Source organism: Sarcophilus harrisii, chromosome 5 (genome assembly GCF_902635505.1).
Source record: "Sarcophilus harrisii chromosome 5, mSarHar1.11, whole genome shotgun sequence".
NCBI classification, from domain to species: domain Eukaryota; kingdom Metazoa; phylum Chordata; class Mammalia; order Dasyuromorphia; family Dasyuridae; genus Sarcophilus; species Sarcophilus harrisii.
Window position 1 is genome coordinate 222,252,602 of NC_045430.1, and position 21,444 is coordinate 222,274,045.

Below are 21,444 nucleotides of genomic sequence, written 5' to 3' on the forward strand. Positions count from 1 at the left end.
ACATACCACATCTTATGTAGGTCTGAAGAGTTGAGATGGAAACTAAAATGAAGGTAGGACTGACACTGTGTTTACTAGGCCAAAATAAATATAGCTACATCTTTTCTTTGAATTATTTTGCCCATTTGCCCACTTGGCACAGAGACTCAGTGGATAGAGTGCCTGGCCTGGAATCAGGAAGACCTGATTTCAACCTAGCCTTAGACATTTCCTAGTTGTCACTTAACCGCAGGCTGCCTCAGTTTCTTCATCAGTAAAACTAGGATAACAATAACATCTATCTCCTAGGGTACCTGTGAGAAGTAAATAAGAGAATGTTTGTAAAGAGTTTGGCATAGTGCCTGGCACATAGTAGGTGCTTAGTAAATATGTGTTTCTTTCATGCATGCAATTCACTTGGTTGATTCTGGCTTTTGCTCCCTCCCTGGAAGTCTTGCTCTTGAAAAATCTCCAAAATAAATCTTAGGGATGACATACTAGGTTTTTCCAAATATTGGTAACAGGGACCAGCACCCCCTCAGTGAACACTAAATATACTATAGGTGGAAGACTGCCTTAATTTCACACCCTACAGAAAATGCATACTACACAAAGATCTCATAGGAGTACATGAATAAATACAGAAAATTAAATCAGTCCATTAGGCTAAAATACATGCATATATATAGTTGCATATACATATGCATACATATACAAACATACATACATACATACATACACAGAGACATTCACCCAGAATTTTTTTTTTAAATTGGGGGGAACTACTGAACAAATACTTTCTTATAACTGTGCCATGTGAGCAACTTATGGCAACAGAGAAATTGGTAAGTTTCAGATTGCTTGTTCTGCCCCCACATCCCAACCCATCCCACCCCCACTCCTGACTGGTACAAATCAACTTGGAGACACCCAAACTCCCTGGGAATCAATCAAAGGAATTATCAGATACTTCTTCTCAAGGTGCTAGATTGCATATCTTTCTGTATAGTTAGTGGCCTTCAGACAAGATCTACACTCTTGTAATCTCATCAATTTGGGGGGGAGGGGGGAAAGGAGAGGAAGGAGAAGAACTCATCAAAATGATCAGGGATCCCCTGATCAACTCCATTTATGTAAGTAAAGATTTATGACTTTCCTATAATTGATATCAATATCAAATCTAACATTGCTTTGTCTCAATTATTAAGAAAATGAAAAATTAAATGAAAAATTATTTTCATATTATTTTAAATTTCCAATAACCAAAGTATATTTTTTATTACAGATATTCCCTGATTCAAAGTTATATACACCAGTGGTCTTCCTTCTTTGGAGTTCCAGCTCCTCCAACAAATTTTCTCCAAACTGACATGTTCCCTTTTAGATTCAGATAAGGTAATCAGAGGATTCCTCATTTACTTTGAAGGAATGGTGAGTGATACAGGATGTTTCCCTGTTACTATCTCATTTTATTTACCAATGTTCATTTCAGATATGGCAGGCAAAAAGAAAGGGGGAACTAGATGTTCCAAATTTCCCTCAACATACTCTGTAATATTTTTCAAAGAAAACATCTTCATATGTTGGCTATTCACAGGCTAGTCCACTTCTCCCACCCCCATTCCATACACAAACTAAGCAATAATAAAATTAGTGCTATGAGTCAGCTTTTCCCCATTTTTTGAGAGTCACCATATTTTCTATGGAAAATTATTAAAATTCTAAGTAACTGACAAAAAACATTTTAGCCTAGAATAGTTATAAAAGTGGCTGTGACTGAGTGTTAGTTTTATATTTTAAAAATAGATTCAAATTTAAATTCTCTATAAGTTATAAAGTATTCTTTTAATATTTTTCTGAACTTGTTTTAAATTTTATTTTTATAAAATTTCAGTTAAGTCTCAGGGGAAAGTTACTTCTTTTGTATTTTGAGTATTCTTCAACGATATTCTTTATTTTCTTTAATAATTTAAACATAATTCTTTGTCACTCATATTTCCCACCTAATGATTTTTTAAATTTAATTGCTTAATGAATCTAATATTGTTTAATATGATTTTAATTTCATTTAATTTCCTTTAATGATTTTTGTTCTGAAATTCAGGCAGAGAAACTTCATAATTTACACTCCAAACATATTAATTCAAAACAATGAGATTAGATCCCATATCCTCAGGGAACTTTCTTATTGACTCAGTCTAGATGCAATATTTACAATTCTACATTGTTACTTTGTGACCTCTTGTACATCTCTTACTAAAAACCACTTGCATTACACTAACTTAAAAAATTGTTGCCATTTTCTCCAATATTATGTTCCTTTTTAAAGTCCAACATAAGCTGTCATAAAGGAAGGTTTGTTTTTTTGTTCCCCTGCCACTATTTAAAATGGAGATGGATAGCTGTAAATGGGGTCCTTCATGATTTCTTTGTAAATTACTTCATTTGTATGGTAGTGCCACTTAATATAATTGCCATTCCACCTAAAATGGAATAAATTTTAATTGCAGTTCACCTTTAATTAGGATTTTGGTGTTTAACTTTTTTACATTACCCACTCTTCTGTGTATTAATTGTATTCTGTGTTGACTCTTTTCCATATTGATGTGTCCTAGTGTTTACAGTCTTTCACTGAATTCTAAAATATCAACGTGATTTTCCATATTGCTCCAACCCAAAATTATCCGATGAAGTTGAGTGGTCAAAATGGCCTTCTGGGGACAATGGATCTAAACAAATTTCTGAAAAATTGATAAGATGATAGAAGTTACTGAGCTTTTACTACAGAGTATTCATTATAAAAAAAAAAAAAAAAAAAACTGGCCACTGATTCCAGCTTGGCTCAATGGGATCAAAGCCAGCTTCTGATGCTTGAGAAGCTTCTGGGATCGTCAATGGAACTTGATATTGCTGATTCAAGGACCAAGGCAGAGCTCAATGAAATTGAGAGTGCTAGTGGATGAATGTGTAATTCATTGAAACTGGGTCTGACCAGATCCGAATATTAAGCTTGAATGAGTTGTTCATCAAGCCTAAATGCAGTCAGGTAAGATAATGCCAACCTAGAGAAAATTGTTAAATCCCTGCAGGGTCTCTCCCTTATTCTCTCATGGACTTCAAGCTCTCCTCCCTCCACCCCTGTGTTCCCACCCCCATCCCCTTTTGAAGCTTATAGAATTCTCTGACTGGGTTTTTATATCACTACTTGGGGGGTTCAGAAAAGAGTAATAAGCAAGTACAGTTTAACCCTGAACCAACCCCCATGCAAGGCATGTGAGGAAATCAAGGGGAGGCTGGAACAAAAGCCAGCAGCTTGGTGGTCTAAGACTAGGCAAATCATGGAGGGATTTAAGGGTTGGGCATAGGAGGAATAACAGGACTTGGAAATCAGGATTTATCCGTTTTACAGAGTTTATTCCTTTCTCTTTTTTTAAGGTGGTTGATGAAAGGAGTTAGCAAATGCCCGTAGCTAGTGAGAAGGAAAAGCACACAGTTCACTTTGAATCCATCAAATAGTTCCACCAGGGGGTTCTTGGGGGTAGAATAGCATCTCAAATCTGGGAGTCTGGGGGATAGATGATGGGAAGGCAGTACTCAGAAAGGAAAAAAGAGAACACTGGGCCTTTTCTAAAATCAGACCAAAACAGGAGCAAGATTTTTCTTTGCATTCCCTCTTCGTTCAGCCTTAAATGAAACGAACTAGAGGGACGACCACCGGGCTGAGCACAGACGGAGCTGACTCTGGCATGTCCCCAGAATACTTCGATCTCCCACTCCTTCTCCCGACCCAACCATTTGTCAGCCTGCCTGAACCTTCGGATTGATTTTCCATCTCTGCCTTGCAAGGGGCGTTGGGAAGCGGGCCGGGCTGAAGTTCAAAGCAGACCCTCAGACCTTTGTGTTCCTGGCTGGCTCCACTTAGAATAGAGCAAGACTGGAGTTTTTTTACTAGGTTGTCTAGAGAGGAGAGGAGGGAAGGAGGAAGAGAGATGTGGAGATAGAAAGAGAGGAAGAACGCCAGCTTGGGATTCAAGGAAGGAGTCTTTCCCGCTTTTCAGTCAGCTGGGCAGGGCTGCGTTGTGCCTTGTTACAATAAGGCTACCAGACATCCCATACTCGCCTCCCCAGCGCCCGCACCCTAGCCTTTCTAGCTTCTGTAGCAGCGCCTCCAGCGGCCTCCTTTGGGGAGGCGGGAGTAGGGGCGGATCTGAGCGCCGGATGGGCAAGGAGGCGTGCCAGGGGGCAGGGTTGGTCGGGGTCTCAGGTGAGGAGATTGGGTGAGAGGTGCTCAGCAGGCGGCGCAAGGGGAAAGGCTCCGGGGGAAGGGGAGACAGCAGACAGTTTGGGTGAGTGCTTTGAGCAGGGCTTGAAACTGATGCGCCAGTCCAGCCTCTAGCCCCCACAGGAGAGAGACAAACAGCGCGGGGACCCAACTCAGAGCCACTTTTCTGGGCTCCACTATTTCGGGACTTGAAACCAACGCCCCTAGTGCTCGCGGAGGAAACGCGGGGATCCTGCCTTGCTCTCTGCACTCTGGTTGTTGCGCCAGGATCCTGGGCTCCTTGGTCTAGTCTCCTTTTCAGCTCTCTGTAAATTGCCCGTGACAGATCTCTCTCTCTCTCTCTCTCTCTCTCTCTCTCTCTCTCTCTCTCTCTCTCGACAAGTCGGAATAAGTCCCGATTTCGGGGTGTGTCAATAAGCGCCGAACATTGGGGAAATACCGTGACCTCACGGTTTCCAAAACATCCTTCTTCCGTGGATATCCGCGGGGCAACCGTGTACCTAGAGTGCCTGATCCCTTGGTCCTCGCGTGTTTGTTCCTTGAGAAACGTTTAATCTACTCATGCACTGCCGATCTTCAATTGCGGCTATCTGAAATGAGCTAGGCAGAAACCTAGGGTGAGGGAACTAGGGGACACTCAGCTGTTGGTGTGAATACCTTTCCCAAGAGGGACGGGAGAGGGGGAGGGGAGAAGAGAAGCTATAGGATTAGTCCCTTCGCGTACCTTGCCTGTTGCTGGAAGGTGCAGCGAACGCCCGTGGATGTGGACAGAGCTTCCTTCTCTCCTTTCCCTTGGGAATCTAGGGACACAGTAGGTTTGGTGCCATTAAAATAGGAACCGAAGAGCACCTGGGCTTATAAGCAGAATGAACGGGTGGGGCTGGGAGACGGTAAAATCTCGACTTGGATCCAAATCCCCCCCTCCCTTACTATCCTCCTTTCCCCTCCACCCCTGAACTGCAGGGCACCCGACACTGGTGAACAATGGAGCGGCTGGGCAGCGCCCCGGGCACCGAGTCGGATAGGTTGGGTTACCCCCTAAGCTTCTCGCTCAGACGCCCTGCCCCGGGTTGTCTCTTGAGGCAGATGGGCATCTCACGCTTAATCGATTTCACTTGGCTTTTAGTGGAACTGGCTGCCATCCCCCCACTCTGTCTTTACGGGTGGGGAAGGCGCAGTCCACCTCTCCTCCAACCGACCCTGGAGCCCCCGAGACCACTATGAGGGCTGGAGAGGTCAGAGAGCCAAGGGTGGGGGCTGGGACAGCTGCGCCTCTGCTGGATTGGGCGCAGACAAGCCCCGCTCCTCCTTCAGCGGTGGCAGCGGTGGCAGCAGCAACAGCAGCAGTAGGCGACTTGTGAGTTGCAAGAACAAGCTTCCGCCTCCCGGCCTCCAGGATTCGGAGTCACTTTCTCCGCTGCGGCCGCCGCAGCTACCCAGGACTCATCCGCGGGGTCCCTTCAACCCCGGAGCGAGCAGCATCCTACAGGCGGGTCACGCCGAGCCTGCGTTGCTTTGCTCGTTGTGCCCCTCTCTTTTCACTGCCCAAGGAGAGACTGCTACTAGTTGGCACTGAGACCCATTTGCCCCCGGCTCCCTCCTTCCACACATACATCCCCTACGCTTAGAGAGCCCTAGCGGGGACTCAGAGACAGACGGACTGACGGAGAAAAACACTGAAGGAAACTTAGTCTGCGCCCTACCTCTTATCAGGCGATTACAGGCGAGCTTATCTGGGAAAGAGGGAGGGAAAAAGGGAGGAAAAAAAGGAGAGGAGGGGAGGGGAGGGGAAGACGGAAGGAGAGAGGGAGGGGAAAAAGAGGCGGGGGTGCAGTTTGTGAAACTCCTCTCTGTCTCGGCTCATCTTTTCAATTGCTTGCTTCTCTCCTTCCCGCAGACACCCCCTGGACCTCCCCTGGGCGCGATCTCGTCAGTTTCAAGTGGGTCAAGAAAAAATAAAAAAAGACACCGGATTTTTCCCCCTCTTCTTTTCTTCTTGGAATTTGACTTTGGGCTCTTCGTGTCCCCCTTCTCCCTCCCTCGAACACCAAGACCTCCTCCACCCACCCGAACGTTTGGATTTTTTTTTTTTTTTTTTTTGAAATGGCCGGGGCAGCGGCTCTTGGAAGAGGAACAAGTGTGGGAAAAGAGAGAGGAAACCGGAGCTAAATGACAGGATGCAGGCGACTTGAGACACAAAAAGAGAAGCATTTCTCCCGGATCAAGGCAGTGTTCCGCTGCTGCTTGCTTTTCCCCAAGTCAGCCTGAAGGATTTTCAAGCTGCTGGAGGACTCGCGGCTTTCCGGGGGGAGTTCCTTTTTTCCCTTACCCTTTGGCCCCCACCCTCCTATCTGTTCTCCTTTGCCTCCTCCCTGGGACTTTTTTCTCTGCCTGCGGCTTTCTGTGTCCAGTTGAGAATGGATTGGGGGCTGCTGCTCCTGCACTGCGCCGCGCTCACGGTCGCCCTGGCCAGCGCGGTTCGGAACGGTAAGTGACAGCAGGCGGCCGGAGAGGCGCGTCTGACAGCCGCACGCACGCCGCTGGGCCCCGGGCTGGAGGGCGCAGGAGCTCCGGGTGGGCGCTGCTCTGAGTGAAGGGTCGCCTTCTAGCTGGGTGGGCACGTCGCCACAGCTGCTCGAAACGCAGGCACTCAGTAGCCTTCTCACGGCCTAAAAGAAAACTTTTTTTTTTTTTTGAAGGGGGTGGTGTTAAATTTTTACACTAAGAGGTACACTAAGTGTGTGTGTGTGTGTGTGTGTGTGTGTGTGTTTCCTCTCTTCCTCTGTTACAAAGCAAAGCTGCCTACCTTACCAGATCAACGCACCAATTATCGTAATAATGTTTCCTCCCAAAGGCAATTAGATGAGAATCCCTTTCAAAATTTTGATGGTTGCTGAAAGTTAATGAATACTTTACAGAGAAAACTTCCTGGTCATCTTAGTATCCCAAATATCCAGCAGCTTCTGCTGTGTGTCTGCAGGTATTGGTAGGGATATCTGTTCTTCTGAGTACTCCCAGTCATCTGTCCCCTAATCCTGTCATGAAAGTCTGGAGTTTGAATGAAAGTTATATAGTGTCAATAAAGGAATTTGATATATACAGAATGAGAGATGAGCTTCTCTGTAAGTCCCTACTGTTCAGTTTGGTTTTAAAACCTCTGAGGCTTAAGTAAATGACAGAATGTGTGGGCTATAAACAGGACCATGTAACATAAATAATGTTTTTAAATGTGATCTGGCTGTAGGATTGTTTGCCTCCCACTTTAAAGTAGATGAAGGCTGGGATGTGAAAATCTCTTTTCAGTTAAGCCTTCTGCAATTATTATTAACTAATTATCAAATATTTACTTTTGCCTGACTTGGATTTCAATCAAAGTAATTAGAAGAAAAGAACATCCACTACTTATTGTGGTATATTGTTTTAATAAGAGACCACAAGTGGAGTGTTTTATACTGAGAGGAATTTAAATCAGGGTTTTATGATGGAAGTTAATCTCTCTAATATGTTTTCAGAAGGCGTGTGATTTAAGCAATAGATCCCCCCCCCCAATAGCCAGTGTTCTAGCAAATATGCCAAAAAAGCAAAAATGTGTGAATGTTAATTTGTGACTTATTAATGAACTCCAGTTGGTGGTATCTTTCTGAACTCTCATAGCAAGGGCATGGGAGGGGGGAGAGAGTTGTGAGATAATCCCTTCTTCCACTTGAATGAGTTCAACTGACCAGTCCTTGGAAATTAACAGCCTTTCTTCCCCTATTCATGGCAGACAGTTGGTAAGAGAAGTGTGTTGGTGATGGATTTGAAATCAAATGCAAAAGATTGTAGAAATTAGGTAGTAACTACAATGTCCTATTTCTTCAAATGCTTAGGAGTAATGGGGACTCGTGAAGAAACAGAAATGCAGCTGCCCAGTCAGAGTTTGACAAAAAGCAATGGAGTTACCAAGGCCATCCTCTTTAACTTATCAGAGCTCTTAAAGCCATGTCCACCTCCTCCCAAATGCCAGTGCCTGCTAAATTAATTCATTAACCTTATTTAGGACTAATGGTCCTGAGTCATTAGAAATTGCTCTTTCTTAATCAACTGTTAGAGAGATTTAACAGAGCCAGGGAGTCTAGTAGCCCAGTTATCTTATTATACTGTCACTTTCTCAGAAGTCACAGATTAAAGAGCATTGGTGGTACTGAGCCCACCTAATCGTCTTCTGAAGGGACTCTTGTCAAGTGACTAGGAGCAGAGCTGTTTTATTTCACTCTTTTAACAGATGCCAGATTCTGCCATGTTGTTTGCACAGAGCTGGAGGAGACTTAATGAGACGAGGTCACTTTCCAAGTTCTCGGCAAATTTAGAATAATGCAAGACTCTCAGTAGAATCACATAACAGAGTCCAATATGATCATTAGCCGAGATGTTGAACTCCAGTCGCAACATGGCTTGGTCTTGGCAAGCATGAGGCTTTTAAAAGCCAAAAAAAAAAAAAAAAAAAAAAGGAGAAACCAATATAAGTCTACTCTGGTCCAAGAAACATGGTTAAAAACATCTAGTGATCGAGAAAACAACAAAATTTATATTGTTTTCTTTCTCTCTAAATTATGGGAAATGATTTCTGTAATTCATGTAGCTTTATGCATTTTTGATGTGCATTTCATCTTTCATTTCCATTTGACCTGGTTTTCCTGTAATAAAATTCTGTACATTTATAAATTCATGCTGAGAGCAAAGAATGCCATTCCCTTTCCACAGGGAATCTATTAGATGCCATATTAAAATCTATATATACTATTACTGAAAAGTTGTGATTGATAGGCTTACATATTTCATTGGTGTCATACCTGTTCCTCTCCCATAGTTTATGCACATATTTTTTTATTGCTAAAAATTAAGCATCAGTAAATGTGGCAGCTTTTCAAGCTGAAGCTCTCCAGTATGAGATCCATCATAAAAAGTGACAATGAAAATCGACACTGAACAATAAAGCAGCCTCAGAGACTGGTTTATTTAGCTCTCGGTGATCAAGCCAACATTTGGTTTTTGGAAATGATGAGTCTCAGGACCATTAAGCTTACCTTTCCCAGGATGTTAGCCTATGGCTTACCATATGGGGCACCTATACTTCCTGACATTGACTGTCCAGCAGTTAGGTAATTAGAAATAAAGCTGTGTGATTATTTATTTTTCTTTCTGCACCATTACTTTGATCTAGTCTCCAGGCTTGAGGAACTTTACTCAGAGAAATAATGCAGAATTATTTCTGGTTCACTAAAAACACTTTGTTCTCCGCTCAGTCTGTGTTTCAAGAACAGAGATAGCTTGAAAGTACTGAGATTTATGAACTGATAAAACAAAAGAAGGTTTGGCTTTAAGCAAGCTTTAAGCAAGCTCTATGAAGGCAGTCCCCAATGACCAATGACACAGAGCAGGCTTATCATCAAAAAGCAACACAGGGGGTCAAACTGCATCTCTTAGTCACCTTCTACTTAGAACTTGTTACTTAATAAGATTACACTTCTTGGAGATAATTAAGTCTAGCAGAAGCCCCCTAGGGACCATGTTAACATCAATTGAGGAGATTTAATGTTTTTAATGCTGGAAGATCTTTTTCTTGGGAAAGAACTTTTAAGAATTCCCTTTTGGAGTACCAATGGTGCTTTCAAAGCAAGCCTTTCCATGCCGTGCACATGCTTGGGAGATCAAACGATGATCTTTGTTAAAACTATTACAGACAACAATACTTGAAGAACCTGGTGGGGAGAGGGAGGTAGTCACCAGAAAGTTTCAATGAAAAAAAGTTCTGGAAAGTTTAGCAACTGATAAATTATCAAGAAAGCTAGGTTGTCAAACTGTCATTTGTAAGGAAAAGATCAACTAAAACATGCAATTTTCATTCCAGGTAAATGTGGTGATAACATAAAAATTGTAAGCCCTGGGTACCTAACTTCTCCTGGCTATCCTCATTCTTATCACCCAAGCGAAAAATGTGAGTGGCTGATTCAAGCTCCAGACCCATACCAGAGAATTATGATCAACTTCAATCCTCACTTTGATTTGGAAGACAGAGACTGCAAGTAAGTCTGCTGATCTGAACAGGGCACTATGGCACCATCTAGTGGTCAGAAATGTCTATGGGGAGAGCAAAAGTAGGAGAAAGGATAAACGCAAGCTGAATGTATAAGATGGTTTATACATGAATAAAGAAATATCCAAAGCCAGACGGGATCATATGTTAGTGGTATAAGATATTAAGATTATCTTTGGTGACTTTTGAATCCCAAATCATGCAGGATTATCTTTAATTTTGTAATTTCTTTGTTTCCTTTTTCTCTAATATAAGAAGGAGCCTGTTCATTTTTGCCATTTAAATTATTTTCTTAGCGTTTCAGTCTTTGTTGTTTTCTTGGAGAGATAGGAGAATAGTAAATAAAATCTCTGACTAGCATTTTTATGAAAAATTGTGAGGCACTAAGAATTTATAGCAACCACAAACAGCGAGGTCAGACCTTTTTTTAAGCAAATCTATGAAATATTTTACTATTTAAGGACTATATTTATTTATGTTTGACATGGGAAACTATAAATTGTATTAGACGACTATAAGTCACATAGTGGTAAAAATAGCATAAGTGAATTTTCTGGTAGAATAAATAATGGCTTTTTATGAAGACATTCTGAAAATCAGTGTCTAAGTACAAAAATTGATTAAATTGGTTTCTCATATATGGGATAGTGTCTTTTTCCATTTCCAGGAAAGGATAGAATTTTAAGTGCTTAGACTTAGTTTTTTTTTTCTGTTAACTTGTTAAAGGGTCCAATTATTCCTGATTTCATTATTTAAAAGAATATATAGAGATATGTTATATGTCCATATAGCTATGATAAAACCATTTGACTTATTAGCATTATATGTAAATTTGATTTCTTTGTGATAGTGAACCAGGTTATATTTTTCTTCTTTTTGGTGTATGTTTGCCTTATCCACTATAGAGCAACTCTAGGTGAGGTGTGCTTTGAATATGATTAAATATTGCATTCAGCTCAATTTAGGATTTATTTATCTACTGTGTATACTTAGCAGTCCTCCTGTCTGTCTTATTCACATCATTATATGCTATAGTCTTACCTATACTCTTGTCTCTGCTCTCCAGAGGTGCTGAATTGGTATTCATATCAATCATATGTGAAATTCAGTCAGAGAAATCTTTTTATATTGGGAGGGAGAAAACTATTTAGGTGTCAAATCTGTAGTGTTTCTTGGGGAATGACAGTCTCCTCAGGTTTAAAAAGCAATCTCTCACTTCTGATGTATGCATCTACTTCAGTAAGAAAAAAATCATTGTTATCTAGATACATTTATTATTTAAGCAAATTCTGTTTATTGTTCTTGTATACACAGGACCTTTTCTTCTAAAAAAAAAAAAAGATAATGCTACAAATCATGATAATATATAAAATGTATAAACATTCACGCCAAGAGGATTTTCCCAACCAATTGCAGAGTGATTTTAGTAAATACCTTGTTATAGGGCAACATAAGGGAAATGAGGTGTTCTGTTTAATCCAATATTTTGGTTAATGGAGATATAGTCAAAGAATTAGAATGTAAGAAAATGTTATAAAACTTTCCTCTTTATCTAATAATCACTAAGTCTTAGATTGTCAGAGGATATAGAGTCTTATCTTTCCTTTTTCCTGCCACCATTTTTTCCAAATAAGGAAACTGAGTCTGGGAAAGGTTGAATGACTGACCCAAAGTCACAACGCTGATTAAGCATCCAAAGCAGAATTTTGACCTAGATCTTCCTGATTCCAGTTCCAGTATGCTATCTTCTATGCCCCAGATTCTTAAACTGTGATTCACAACCCCAACTCATAATTAAGTGTGGGGTCACAAAATTATTAATTGTTAAAACAAATAAATGTTTTATTTCTGTACCTATTTTATATACCTGTATATCTGGGGGATCATGTAAAAAAATTCTCTGGCAAAAAGAAGTCACAAATGGAAAAAGTTTAAAAATTCCTGTTATGTCACACTGCTTCTTGCATCAGGATATTGCCCCAATTTCAATTAGGTAATTCATAAACATTATTCTGTAAATGTCTAGAAAAATCAGTTCATAAAGAGTTTTAGCAATCAGAATGCCACACAACAGGGAATTTGCTATGGTTTACTCTGTTGGGTGAAATGTGTAGTGCCTGTCACCTAGACAACCTAGGTAACTAGTATCTAGCTTGTTTGGTTGCTACTTAATGTCCATACCCCAGCAGACATTTCCTGTAAGAAACCTTTTTTGCATCTTGTATAATCATATTATTGCAGTAAGTAAGGTACTTTTGGTCTTGAGTCTAAATTAATTCCTATTTCATGATCGGTAAATTATTACCATATGTATATATAATACAGGAATTCTAAGGAGTTTCCACTTTGCTAGAAGTTTCAATATTGGAACTCAATAGAGGGAGGAGAGGGAGAGAGGGAAGGAGAGAAGAAGGGGGAGAGAGAAGGAAAGAGAGAGGAAGGAAAGGGAAAGGGAGAGAGAGGGGGAGAAAGGAGAGAGGATAAAGAAGAGAGGAGAGAGAGAGAGGGAGGGAGGGAGGGAGGGAGGAAGAGACAGAATATTAAGAAATAGAAGAAATGTAAATTTCTAAAAAGAGATAATATCAGTGATTTTGAAAAAAAAAGTAAACTGGTGAGTCTAAGAAGCCTACATCACATAATTGTAGAATATTAGGTCTGGAGGGAGAGAGATTACAGAGAATTTATCGCCTTCATTTTATAGTAACTTGCCTAAGGTCATCCAGCCAAGACTAGCTGAACAGATTTAGGGGAAAAAATGACATTTTTAAATAATTGCATTTATAGTTTACTTCTAACTTCCTACTTCTTGACCTACATGAAAAACTGGTATGTTGAAATTACATGGAGATTGTGTGTGTGTGTGTGTGTGTGTGTGTGTGTGTGAAGAGTAAGGATTAGCAATTTTGTACCATATTTTGCAATGTTTTTCCTTGACCTTGTAACTAATGGGGATTTCAAATGTGCAAAAAGACCAACCTCTGACTCTTCTCCGCTGCCATACAAAATACTATGCTGCATATAACAGAGATAATGGGAAGAGATCCTAGAAGTGTGGCTACATTTTTCATCTTTTAGGTATATTGAAGATGGAAACAACAGCTTTTGTTGATAGCAATTTGGCACCTAATATTGGGAAGAATTTCCTTGGTATCATGGAGGGAGGAAGGGAGCAGATATATTTTAGAAGAAATTGGATTCTTGGGCAAAATTTCAGGAGTTATATAAACATTCACATGTTGAACATCCTCAGGAAGCATATTTGAGAGAGTTAGACTATATTGAATTCTAATTTCAACTCTTCCCCAACAAACTGTTGCTCTCAAGTAACTCATCTGATCATTCTATGCCTCAATTTCCTTGTGGAATTGTATATTTGACCTATCTCATGAAATTATTACTTATATGAAATGCTGGAGTCCTTTGTTCTTAACTGCTTTGCATTAGGTTTGCATTCATTTTTATGTATATTTCTTTATATACATCTTACTTTCCTTCACAGAACATAAGCATCCTGAAAGCAAGAATCATTCATTCTTTATCTTCATATTTCCAATGCTCTGCAAAGAGCAAGTACTTAATAAGTGTTAGCTGATTGATTGATTTGGAAAAGTAAAAGCAGTCCTCAAAGTTAAGTACTTTTGTATTCATTACATCATTCCCAGAATTTTAATGGTGACTAAACATTTATAACTTAGAAATCCTAATATTATCCTGAAAGCATTGATCATAGTAACCGTGATACTTAGTAGTTTAGGGATATTTTTCAAACTAAAACTTATTGGTATTTCACCACATGGAATTTGCCCATCTTTCATTCTCTTGTTTTGACCAACTTGAGTAAGTTTAATACTTTGGACAATATGTGGTTTTGACGGTGTGGATCTTCCCTCCACTGGCACGAATCAAATTCTCTGTTTTTGTAGAAGGTTTCTTGAGTTAATTTCGACTCAGTCCCTTCCTCTAATACCACCACCCCCCCTCCAGAAAAACTATCACCTGACAGCCAACCTCTCTCCATTTAGCTAAACAAATTTTTGGTTAACAATCCATTGCCAGGCTATATCTGAAGCCTTTCCAGACAGGAGATACTAGAACCTAGGACCCTCCTCATCTTTGAAGACCCAGTTTCCATCCATAAAGGGTTTTAATGGAGAATGATCAAAACTATAAAAACAGGAACAGGTGGGTCTAAAATAAAAACTCATTGAGTAGAATCTTAGAGAGACAAGTCAGCAGTTTCCATTTGTGGGGACTGAAGACAGAGAAGTAATTAGACTTTTACAATGAGCAAGTCGGGGCTAATGGAACAATAATATCCTAAGGACAGGATTAGTGAGAAAACATTTTGGAAATTCTGTGTTGCAGCCAACCACTGTAGTAGTCACGGCCTTTCACTGAAAAGTCTCAGTGCTGTCTTGCATGACTGAACTAAGGAACTGACATAGTTTTAAATGTGATGGGGAGGAGAGCTCATCCTTAGAGTCACTCCATCAATGAGGGAACGATTCCCTTATAAGCCAGGAAAAATGAATTGTAGAATTCAGTTGTAACAAGTTATGCCTATTAGTGACGCTGAGATTGCCCCTAGGTTGTATAAATAATGACTGTTTGTTGGGTTCAAAGGGATTTATGACCTTCCAGAAAGTTAATTGTGCCTTTTTTTTTTTTAATGTGAGAGGCAGGGGTAGTTAGTAGGTAATGATTTCTGAACCAGAAGGTAGGTATAGAAGAAAGGAAAGAATGGCCCCTTTTCCTTTGTATACCAATAAAATTTTGCTTGTTTGTGAAGTGACAAGAGACAGTTAAAAGTGAAGGAGAAAGAGGGAAACTGACCCATGAAGCATCTGGTAAAGCATTGCTCAGAACATTTTAATGTCTGCTGTATGTTGTAAATGGCTTTCGGTGTTTACATTAGGTTAGCCGGGTCTTGCTCCGCTAAGGTTTCCTTTCTGTGGGTAAAGCAGACATCTTGAATCTCATAAAACTTTATATCTGTATAATAAACAAGAATGTCACTGATACAGTAGTTAGAATTTATGGAACTTTTCCGGTTTCCCAGCAATGCAAACTATCAGCATGATAATTTATAATGGTTTGTGACAAATGCTGTTGAGCGAAGAGGTGTGTGGTTACATTCAGATCAGATGTCGTCATCTGGGGAGCAATAAAAATTTCACAGACATTGGGTTAAAAACATTAAGAAAATGAATGTGAAGCTCCAAAAGAAAAGACCTGGAGATGGCGGGAGGAAAAGCCCAGTAGTGGTCTTCTTACTGAGAAATTATAGACTTTGAGACCAGATACAACAGTGTTGTTTTATAGGAGAATATGGGTATTGGCTTATAACATTATTCCCTTAAAGTTCGTCATTCTCCTGTTTAGAAAACAATCTTTTCTTTTGTGGAATGATTAATAAGTACAGTTTTACTTATAAATTCATTCAAAGGGAAAATATGTGTATAGTTCATTTTAATTTTAGCTTCATAGAGATTTTCATTGGTGCTGTTAAAATTAAATAGAAATTTATATTTAGGTCTCTGTTTTTAAAAATCCAAAGGAAATAAGTTGCATTTTTTGTATTAAAAATCTATCTATAGATTATCTATAGAAAGTTCTTTCAATTCAGCCAATATTTATTCAGCACCTACTATGTACCAGGACCAACCTCAGGTGCTGCAAGAAATGAAAAAAGTAAGAAATAGTCATTTCCCTCAAAGATTTTAACTAATTAATGTTGACCTTTTGCTAATTTCATTTCATTTCATTGTATTCGTAGTCCTTGACAAAAGAGGATATAAACTTTGGATCTCGAGGGCCATACTAATGGAGATCAAGTTCTTCAAGCCAGAAAGGTTTTGAGTGGGGGCCTTTTGACAGACCCTCTGTGCATTATCTGATCGTCAGCTTTACAAAGCTAAGAGGCATTTGACACTAGGTTGGCTATGGGGCAATAAGTTTTTCACTTTTAATTACACTTCCTTCTCTACTTGTAACTCTCTAGACTTTGCCACCATTCTTTAGCTGATAGCTGAAAGTTCCTATGACTTCTACATCCTAGAATATGCCTCCACCAATCCCTCCATTCCTCCCTGGTGAATTTCTCTTAAAATCTCCATCATGAACAAGAGCTCAGGGCAACTATGTTTTATTCCTCTTCCACTTCTGCTTCTGACTCTCCTGATGTAGTAACCATATTCCACATGGGTAGTTTCCACCTACATACTCCCTTTCAGCTCCCTTTATGTGTTTAACTTCCTGAGGGCAATATTGACATTTTTTTTTGGTTTTCTATCCCCAAATCTTAGCATGATGCCTGGAAGATAGTAGGTGCTTAATAAATGCTTGCTACTTTGACTTGACTTGGCGATCAGTAGTCACTAAGTGCCAGGCAATGTGTAAATGTTGAAGAAAAAAAGAAAGGTGAATGATGATCCCTGACTTCAAGGAGCTTGCAGTTTAATAGAAAATACAACATGAAAATGACTATGTGCAAACATATCATTTTACATGATAAATTGAAAATAAACAACAAAGAGAAGGCACTACAATTAAGGGAGAATAGGAAAGGCTTTCTGTAGACAGTGGGATTTGACAGGGGAATTGAAAAAGCAAGAAGGCAGAAATGAGGAGGGAGAACATTCTAGGAATGGAGGAAAATGCCCAGAAACAGAAGATGGAGTATCTTGTATGAGGAACAGCCAAGAAAACAGTGTTGCTAAATTGCAAAGTGTTTGTTTGGAGGAAGATAAGGCACATGAGGCACATAAAAATTGGAAGAGTCGGGATAAGGATTTAAGTTATGAAGGACTTTGAATGCAAAACAATAGAATTTTCTATTTGATCCTGCAGATGATTAGGAAGCCATGGAAGTTTGACTCTCTGGAGTGACGATGTCAGGTGCTTTAGGAAGATCACTTGGATAGATAAGTGGAGGATACTGGAGTAGGGAGAGATTTGAGGCAAACAAATCCATCTGTGGGTTATTACAATGGTCCAGGTATCCTCTGCACCAGTATGGTAGCAGTGTTAGTAGAGAGAATGAAGTATGAAAAATGTAGGTAATATTGACTAACCTTGGCAACAGAAAGGATATATGGGATAAAAGTAAGGGAAGAATCAAGGGTGATTCCTGGGTGATTGGAAAGGTGGTAGTACCTTCATTAGTAATAGAGAAGTTAAGAAGAGGGGTGGGTTTGAAAAGAAAGATAAGTTCCGTTTTGGACATGCTAAGTTTAAGATGCATTCAGAACATCCAGTTCAAGATGTCCAAAAGGCAAAGAGATGGGAGACTGGATGTCAGCAGAAATTATGGAGTTCTTTGCATATAATATACCCTTATTTCATATTATTTGATGAGTAAGTAGGGGACCAAATACCCCATCCAAGAACTTTATAGATTCTTGTAGTGATGTCATTACAAGGGCTAAGCTTGAAAAATAAGATATATTTAAGAAAGTCTTTGAAACGATTTTTTTCTTAACATATACAATGTATTTTTTATTTTCTGTCAATGAATTTTGACACAGAAATATATCTTCTTTTTGGTCTTTGTTCATGAATACTATTTTATATTTGAGTATATTCTTTAGAACCAAGAGAAGAGGAAAAACATTGTCCTTGTTTTATGGGACTCAGAGGATGTTTAAAGCCAAATACTTTGCTCTGTTCTGTAGATAGTGTACTTTTAACTCACTGAGACACAAACCTTATAGAATGAAGCCAGAAAGTGCATGCTGTTCTTTCTGTAATAAAAAAAAAATCAGTCCCATTGGAACATTTCATAGTCTTGGTCAGTATCTACTTCCAGCAGAAACATTTTTGAACTTCGTATGGATTGCATAAACTACAGCCTTATTGAAATCTCAAGAAAATATTGATCTGGCATTCAGTACACAGAGAAGTCAGATTCCCCAAATATCTTTCTTCATTATCTGAATCCTTCCATCTCTGTATTAGATCTCCAGTGAGTTTCCAAAGACGTGCAATATGAGAGGAATGACATTTAAAAGGGCCACCAGCAGGTTCATTCCAATTGAAAAATGGATGCAGTGGGTAGAGAATGAAACTTTTCCAGGAAAACCAAAGGTTCAATATGTTGATTCCAACTAGAATATAGCTGGTTTTTATTGACATAGACAATTATCTGCTCTCTTTTTGACTTTTTTCCACAACACTGATTAAATTTGAGCAAAGCTCTATGTGTGTAATAAAAATTAGTTTTTTTATTATTTCCTATTGTAAGAAATCCAATTTTAACAGTGCAAAATTTTGAAAATAACAAAGTTGCTTTGATTTTATTGTTGTAATTTTAAAAGTATGTGTGTAAGAAAGAGAATAAGAGAAAGAGACACACAGAGAGAAACAAAAAGCCAGACAGAGACAGACAGACTCACAGAGAGAGAGAGATGGATGAGGGGAAAGAAGGAAAGGGAGAGAAGAGAAAAGGTTAATTAAATTTTAAATTTTATCAAACCAATCAACATGAAGCTAGTGTTTCCAATCTGGTATCTTTTTTTTAATAGTCCCTAAGAGAAGGCTTAGATGTACCCTCCCCTTCTTTTACTTCATACCTTATATTAAGGCTTGAAGTACACTTTTTGCCACCTTTTCCAGCGGAGAGTTAACATACAGGTTTAAGCCTAAAGAATAAACTTCCTAATTAATGCTCTAATACTCATCTTAGGGTTGATAATTAAGTATAAAGAAGAACAAGACGCCGGATTAGTGTTCAGATCATGTTCCAAATGCCTCTTAATTGGGTGTTTGTAATCAATCCTGATTGTGAGAGTCAGTGAGTTGGCAGGAAATAATGCACACACAAAAAGCCTTCCCTCTCTATTTTCTTGTTGGTGGACTTGAGCCTGGTATTTAGGTCAATGTGCAATAATAGCATAAAGCTAGAGATGGAACTCTTTGCTCTGTCTACCCAACACACCAAGGTCTTTTATGTAGTTTCATTGTTAATATATATTATATATATATATATATATATGTATAAATACACACACACATACACACACACACACATATATATATATATATATATATATATATATATGTGTGTGTATATATTCCTAATAAGGAACGCTGTTAAGCAAGTTATGTTTACTTGGAAGTGTGTTGATCCTGATCAAAAACAGAGAAAAGATAATTCTTCTGACCTCCATCCACTATCAACTGTGGGAAAGAGTTCAGAATTAACAAGGATTTTTCTAGTTGATAACCTTGGTCTGTTCCTCATTGAGTGTGTTAGTCACCAAATCTGAGACATCAAGATGATTAATTTTTTTAAAAAAACCTTAAGCCACCAGAGAACATTCAAAGATGAGGGAGATTGGAGGGGAGAGAATAATCATTATTTCCTTTTGCCTTTACAAGTAAAAGGAATTGGGCTACGCCTTCTAAAATGTCAAATTTAGTAGAAGATGCTTGCCAACTTTTTTTTAGTTCAAACTCTTGCTACTACTGTCTAGGCAATACTTCTCACACACACAAAAAAAAATGTAAAGCAAAACAAAAAGCATCATCCTCTTGCAAAGTTTATGGTTTTTAAATGGGCATATGTTGATGTAAATGAGCACTCATTTATGCATGAACAATCTATAATATTCACTTAGTGCAGGATTTTTCTCATTTTAGGAACTGGAGACAGACATCTCAGTTTTTTATCCCTCCACCATGGTGTGATTAAAAAGAATGAATTTTTTAAAAATGAATGAATTTGTTGTCATAAGAGTGGTTTAAGATATCTTATCTTTGTCAGTTACTAGTCATGGGACCTTGAGCTGATCATTGAAGTCTCAGTTTCCTAATTTGCAAAATGGGAGCAATCACACCAGCCCTGTCTGTCTCACAGCATTATTGTTTGGATCAAAAGAGATAGGTCTTGTAGAAGCCTCTTTAAGCCATAGATATTGTATCAATATCAGCTATTATGAAATCATGAAGTGTGTTCTGTATATAATATTTATTTGAAGCTGAGTAACCAAGCAATACTTGGGTTAAATTTTTAATGTATGTTAAAAGACCACTTCAGATAATGCTATGGTCTAGTGAATAAAAAACTAGACTAGGAGATAAGATACCCAGAATCCCTTTCCACCTCTGCTCAATTGATCCTCAAGCAAATAGTAGAAAAGAATTTCTCCTCTTCTCTGCTCTCCATCTGTAAAGTGGTGAACATGATCATCGCCCCACAGTGTTGTAAGGGTTAATGGGATGCTGTTTTCCAGAGCTGTGGGCTCCTTGGACAAATGGGTTCTATGAATGTGTTTTTTGAAAAGAAACAGGTCCTTGAGAGTATTCTTTTATCTGTAAAAAATGGGAGATTCCAGGTTTAAGGTGATTGTATGCCTGTCCAGTTCAACAAGGGATTAGACATGCTACAGACAGTGCATCCAAGCTGTGGAGAAAAGAATGTCGAGAGCCTAATTGCTCATATTTCTCAGGAGTGGCTGGTCTATGGAGTCACAATTCAGACCACTTATTTTCTCATTTCATCAAAGGACAGCAACTCTAATTGTGACTATTAGGAAAGATGTTACAGATGGATTGGTATCTGCATTCAGGAAGTTTAGTCAAGCCTGTCTGAAGAGGAGTGGTCAGAGGGACCCCTAGGAAAAGCTTCCCTGTGCCTAAGGCTCTCAGCCTGTCCAGAAGCCTGGAATCGGACCAGACAATCACCAGTGAAGGAGAGGGAATGACCTACAAATGTAGGTGCCTTTTTTCAATAATATTCACAAATTCCAATAATATTCTAATAATATTTTACTTTGAATCACTTTGCACATAAGCCATAAGTCACCCACTTCTAGGCTAAGCCATTGGACTATAATTGCAGCCAGTTCTCTGTTGTGAGCAAAAGTCAGATGGAAAGTCTGCTCTTATTGTTTCCTCAGTTTCCCCTATAGGTTATCATTAGTACTGTGACTAATAGGAGGTTTCCCCTATAGGCTATCACTATGGGACAAGGAAATTACAAAGATATTATGACACTGATTAAAATTAGCTTGCAAGGCAGATAAGAAGCAATACAAAAAATGTTTATTACATTCCTATTAGATGCTAAAGATGATCAAAATTAGATAATCGAGGACTTGTGCTGAAG

At 39.1% G+C, this 21,444-nt stretch overlaps 1 protein-coding gene across 7 annotated transcripts in view; it reads left to right on the forward strand.

Annotated features, from left to right (window-relative positions):
• Positions 1 to 4,257: 4,257 nt before the first annotated feature.
• Positions 4,258 to 21,444, forward strand: part of NRP1 (neuropilin 1) — a 176,149-nt gene continuing 158,962 nt past the window's right edge. For 6 of the 7 annotated variants that reach the window (XM_031939716.1, XM_012551217.3, XM_031939718.1 and 3 more), the window contains exons 1-3: positions 4,258 to 4,325; positions 6,159 to 6,748; positions 10,152 to 10,326. In XM_031939716.1, coding sequence (XP_031795576.1) covers positions 6,679 to 6,748; positions 10,152 to 10,326 — 245 coding nt within the window. In that variant the 5' untranslated portion in view covers positions 4,258 to 4,325; positions 6,159 to 6,678. Of the gene's footprint in view, positions 4,326 to 4,860; positions 4,879 to 6,158; positions 6,749 to 10,151; positions 10,327 to 21,444 lie in introns of those variants that run through there. The other variant, XM_012551218.3, reaches the window with a different exon arrangement.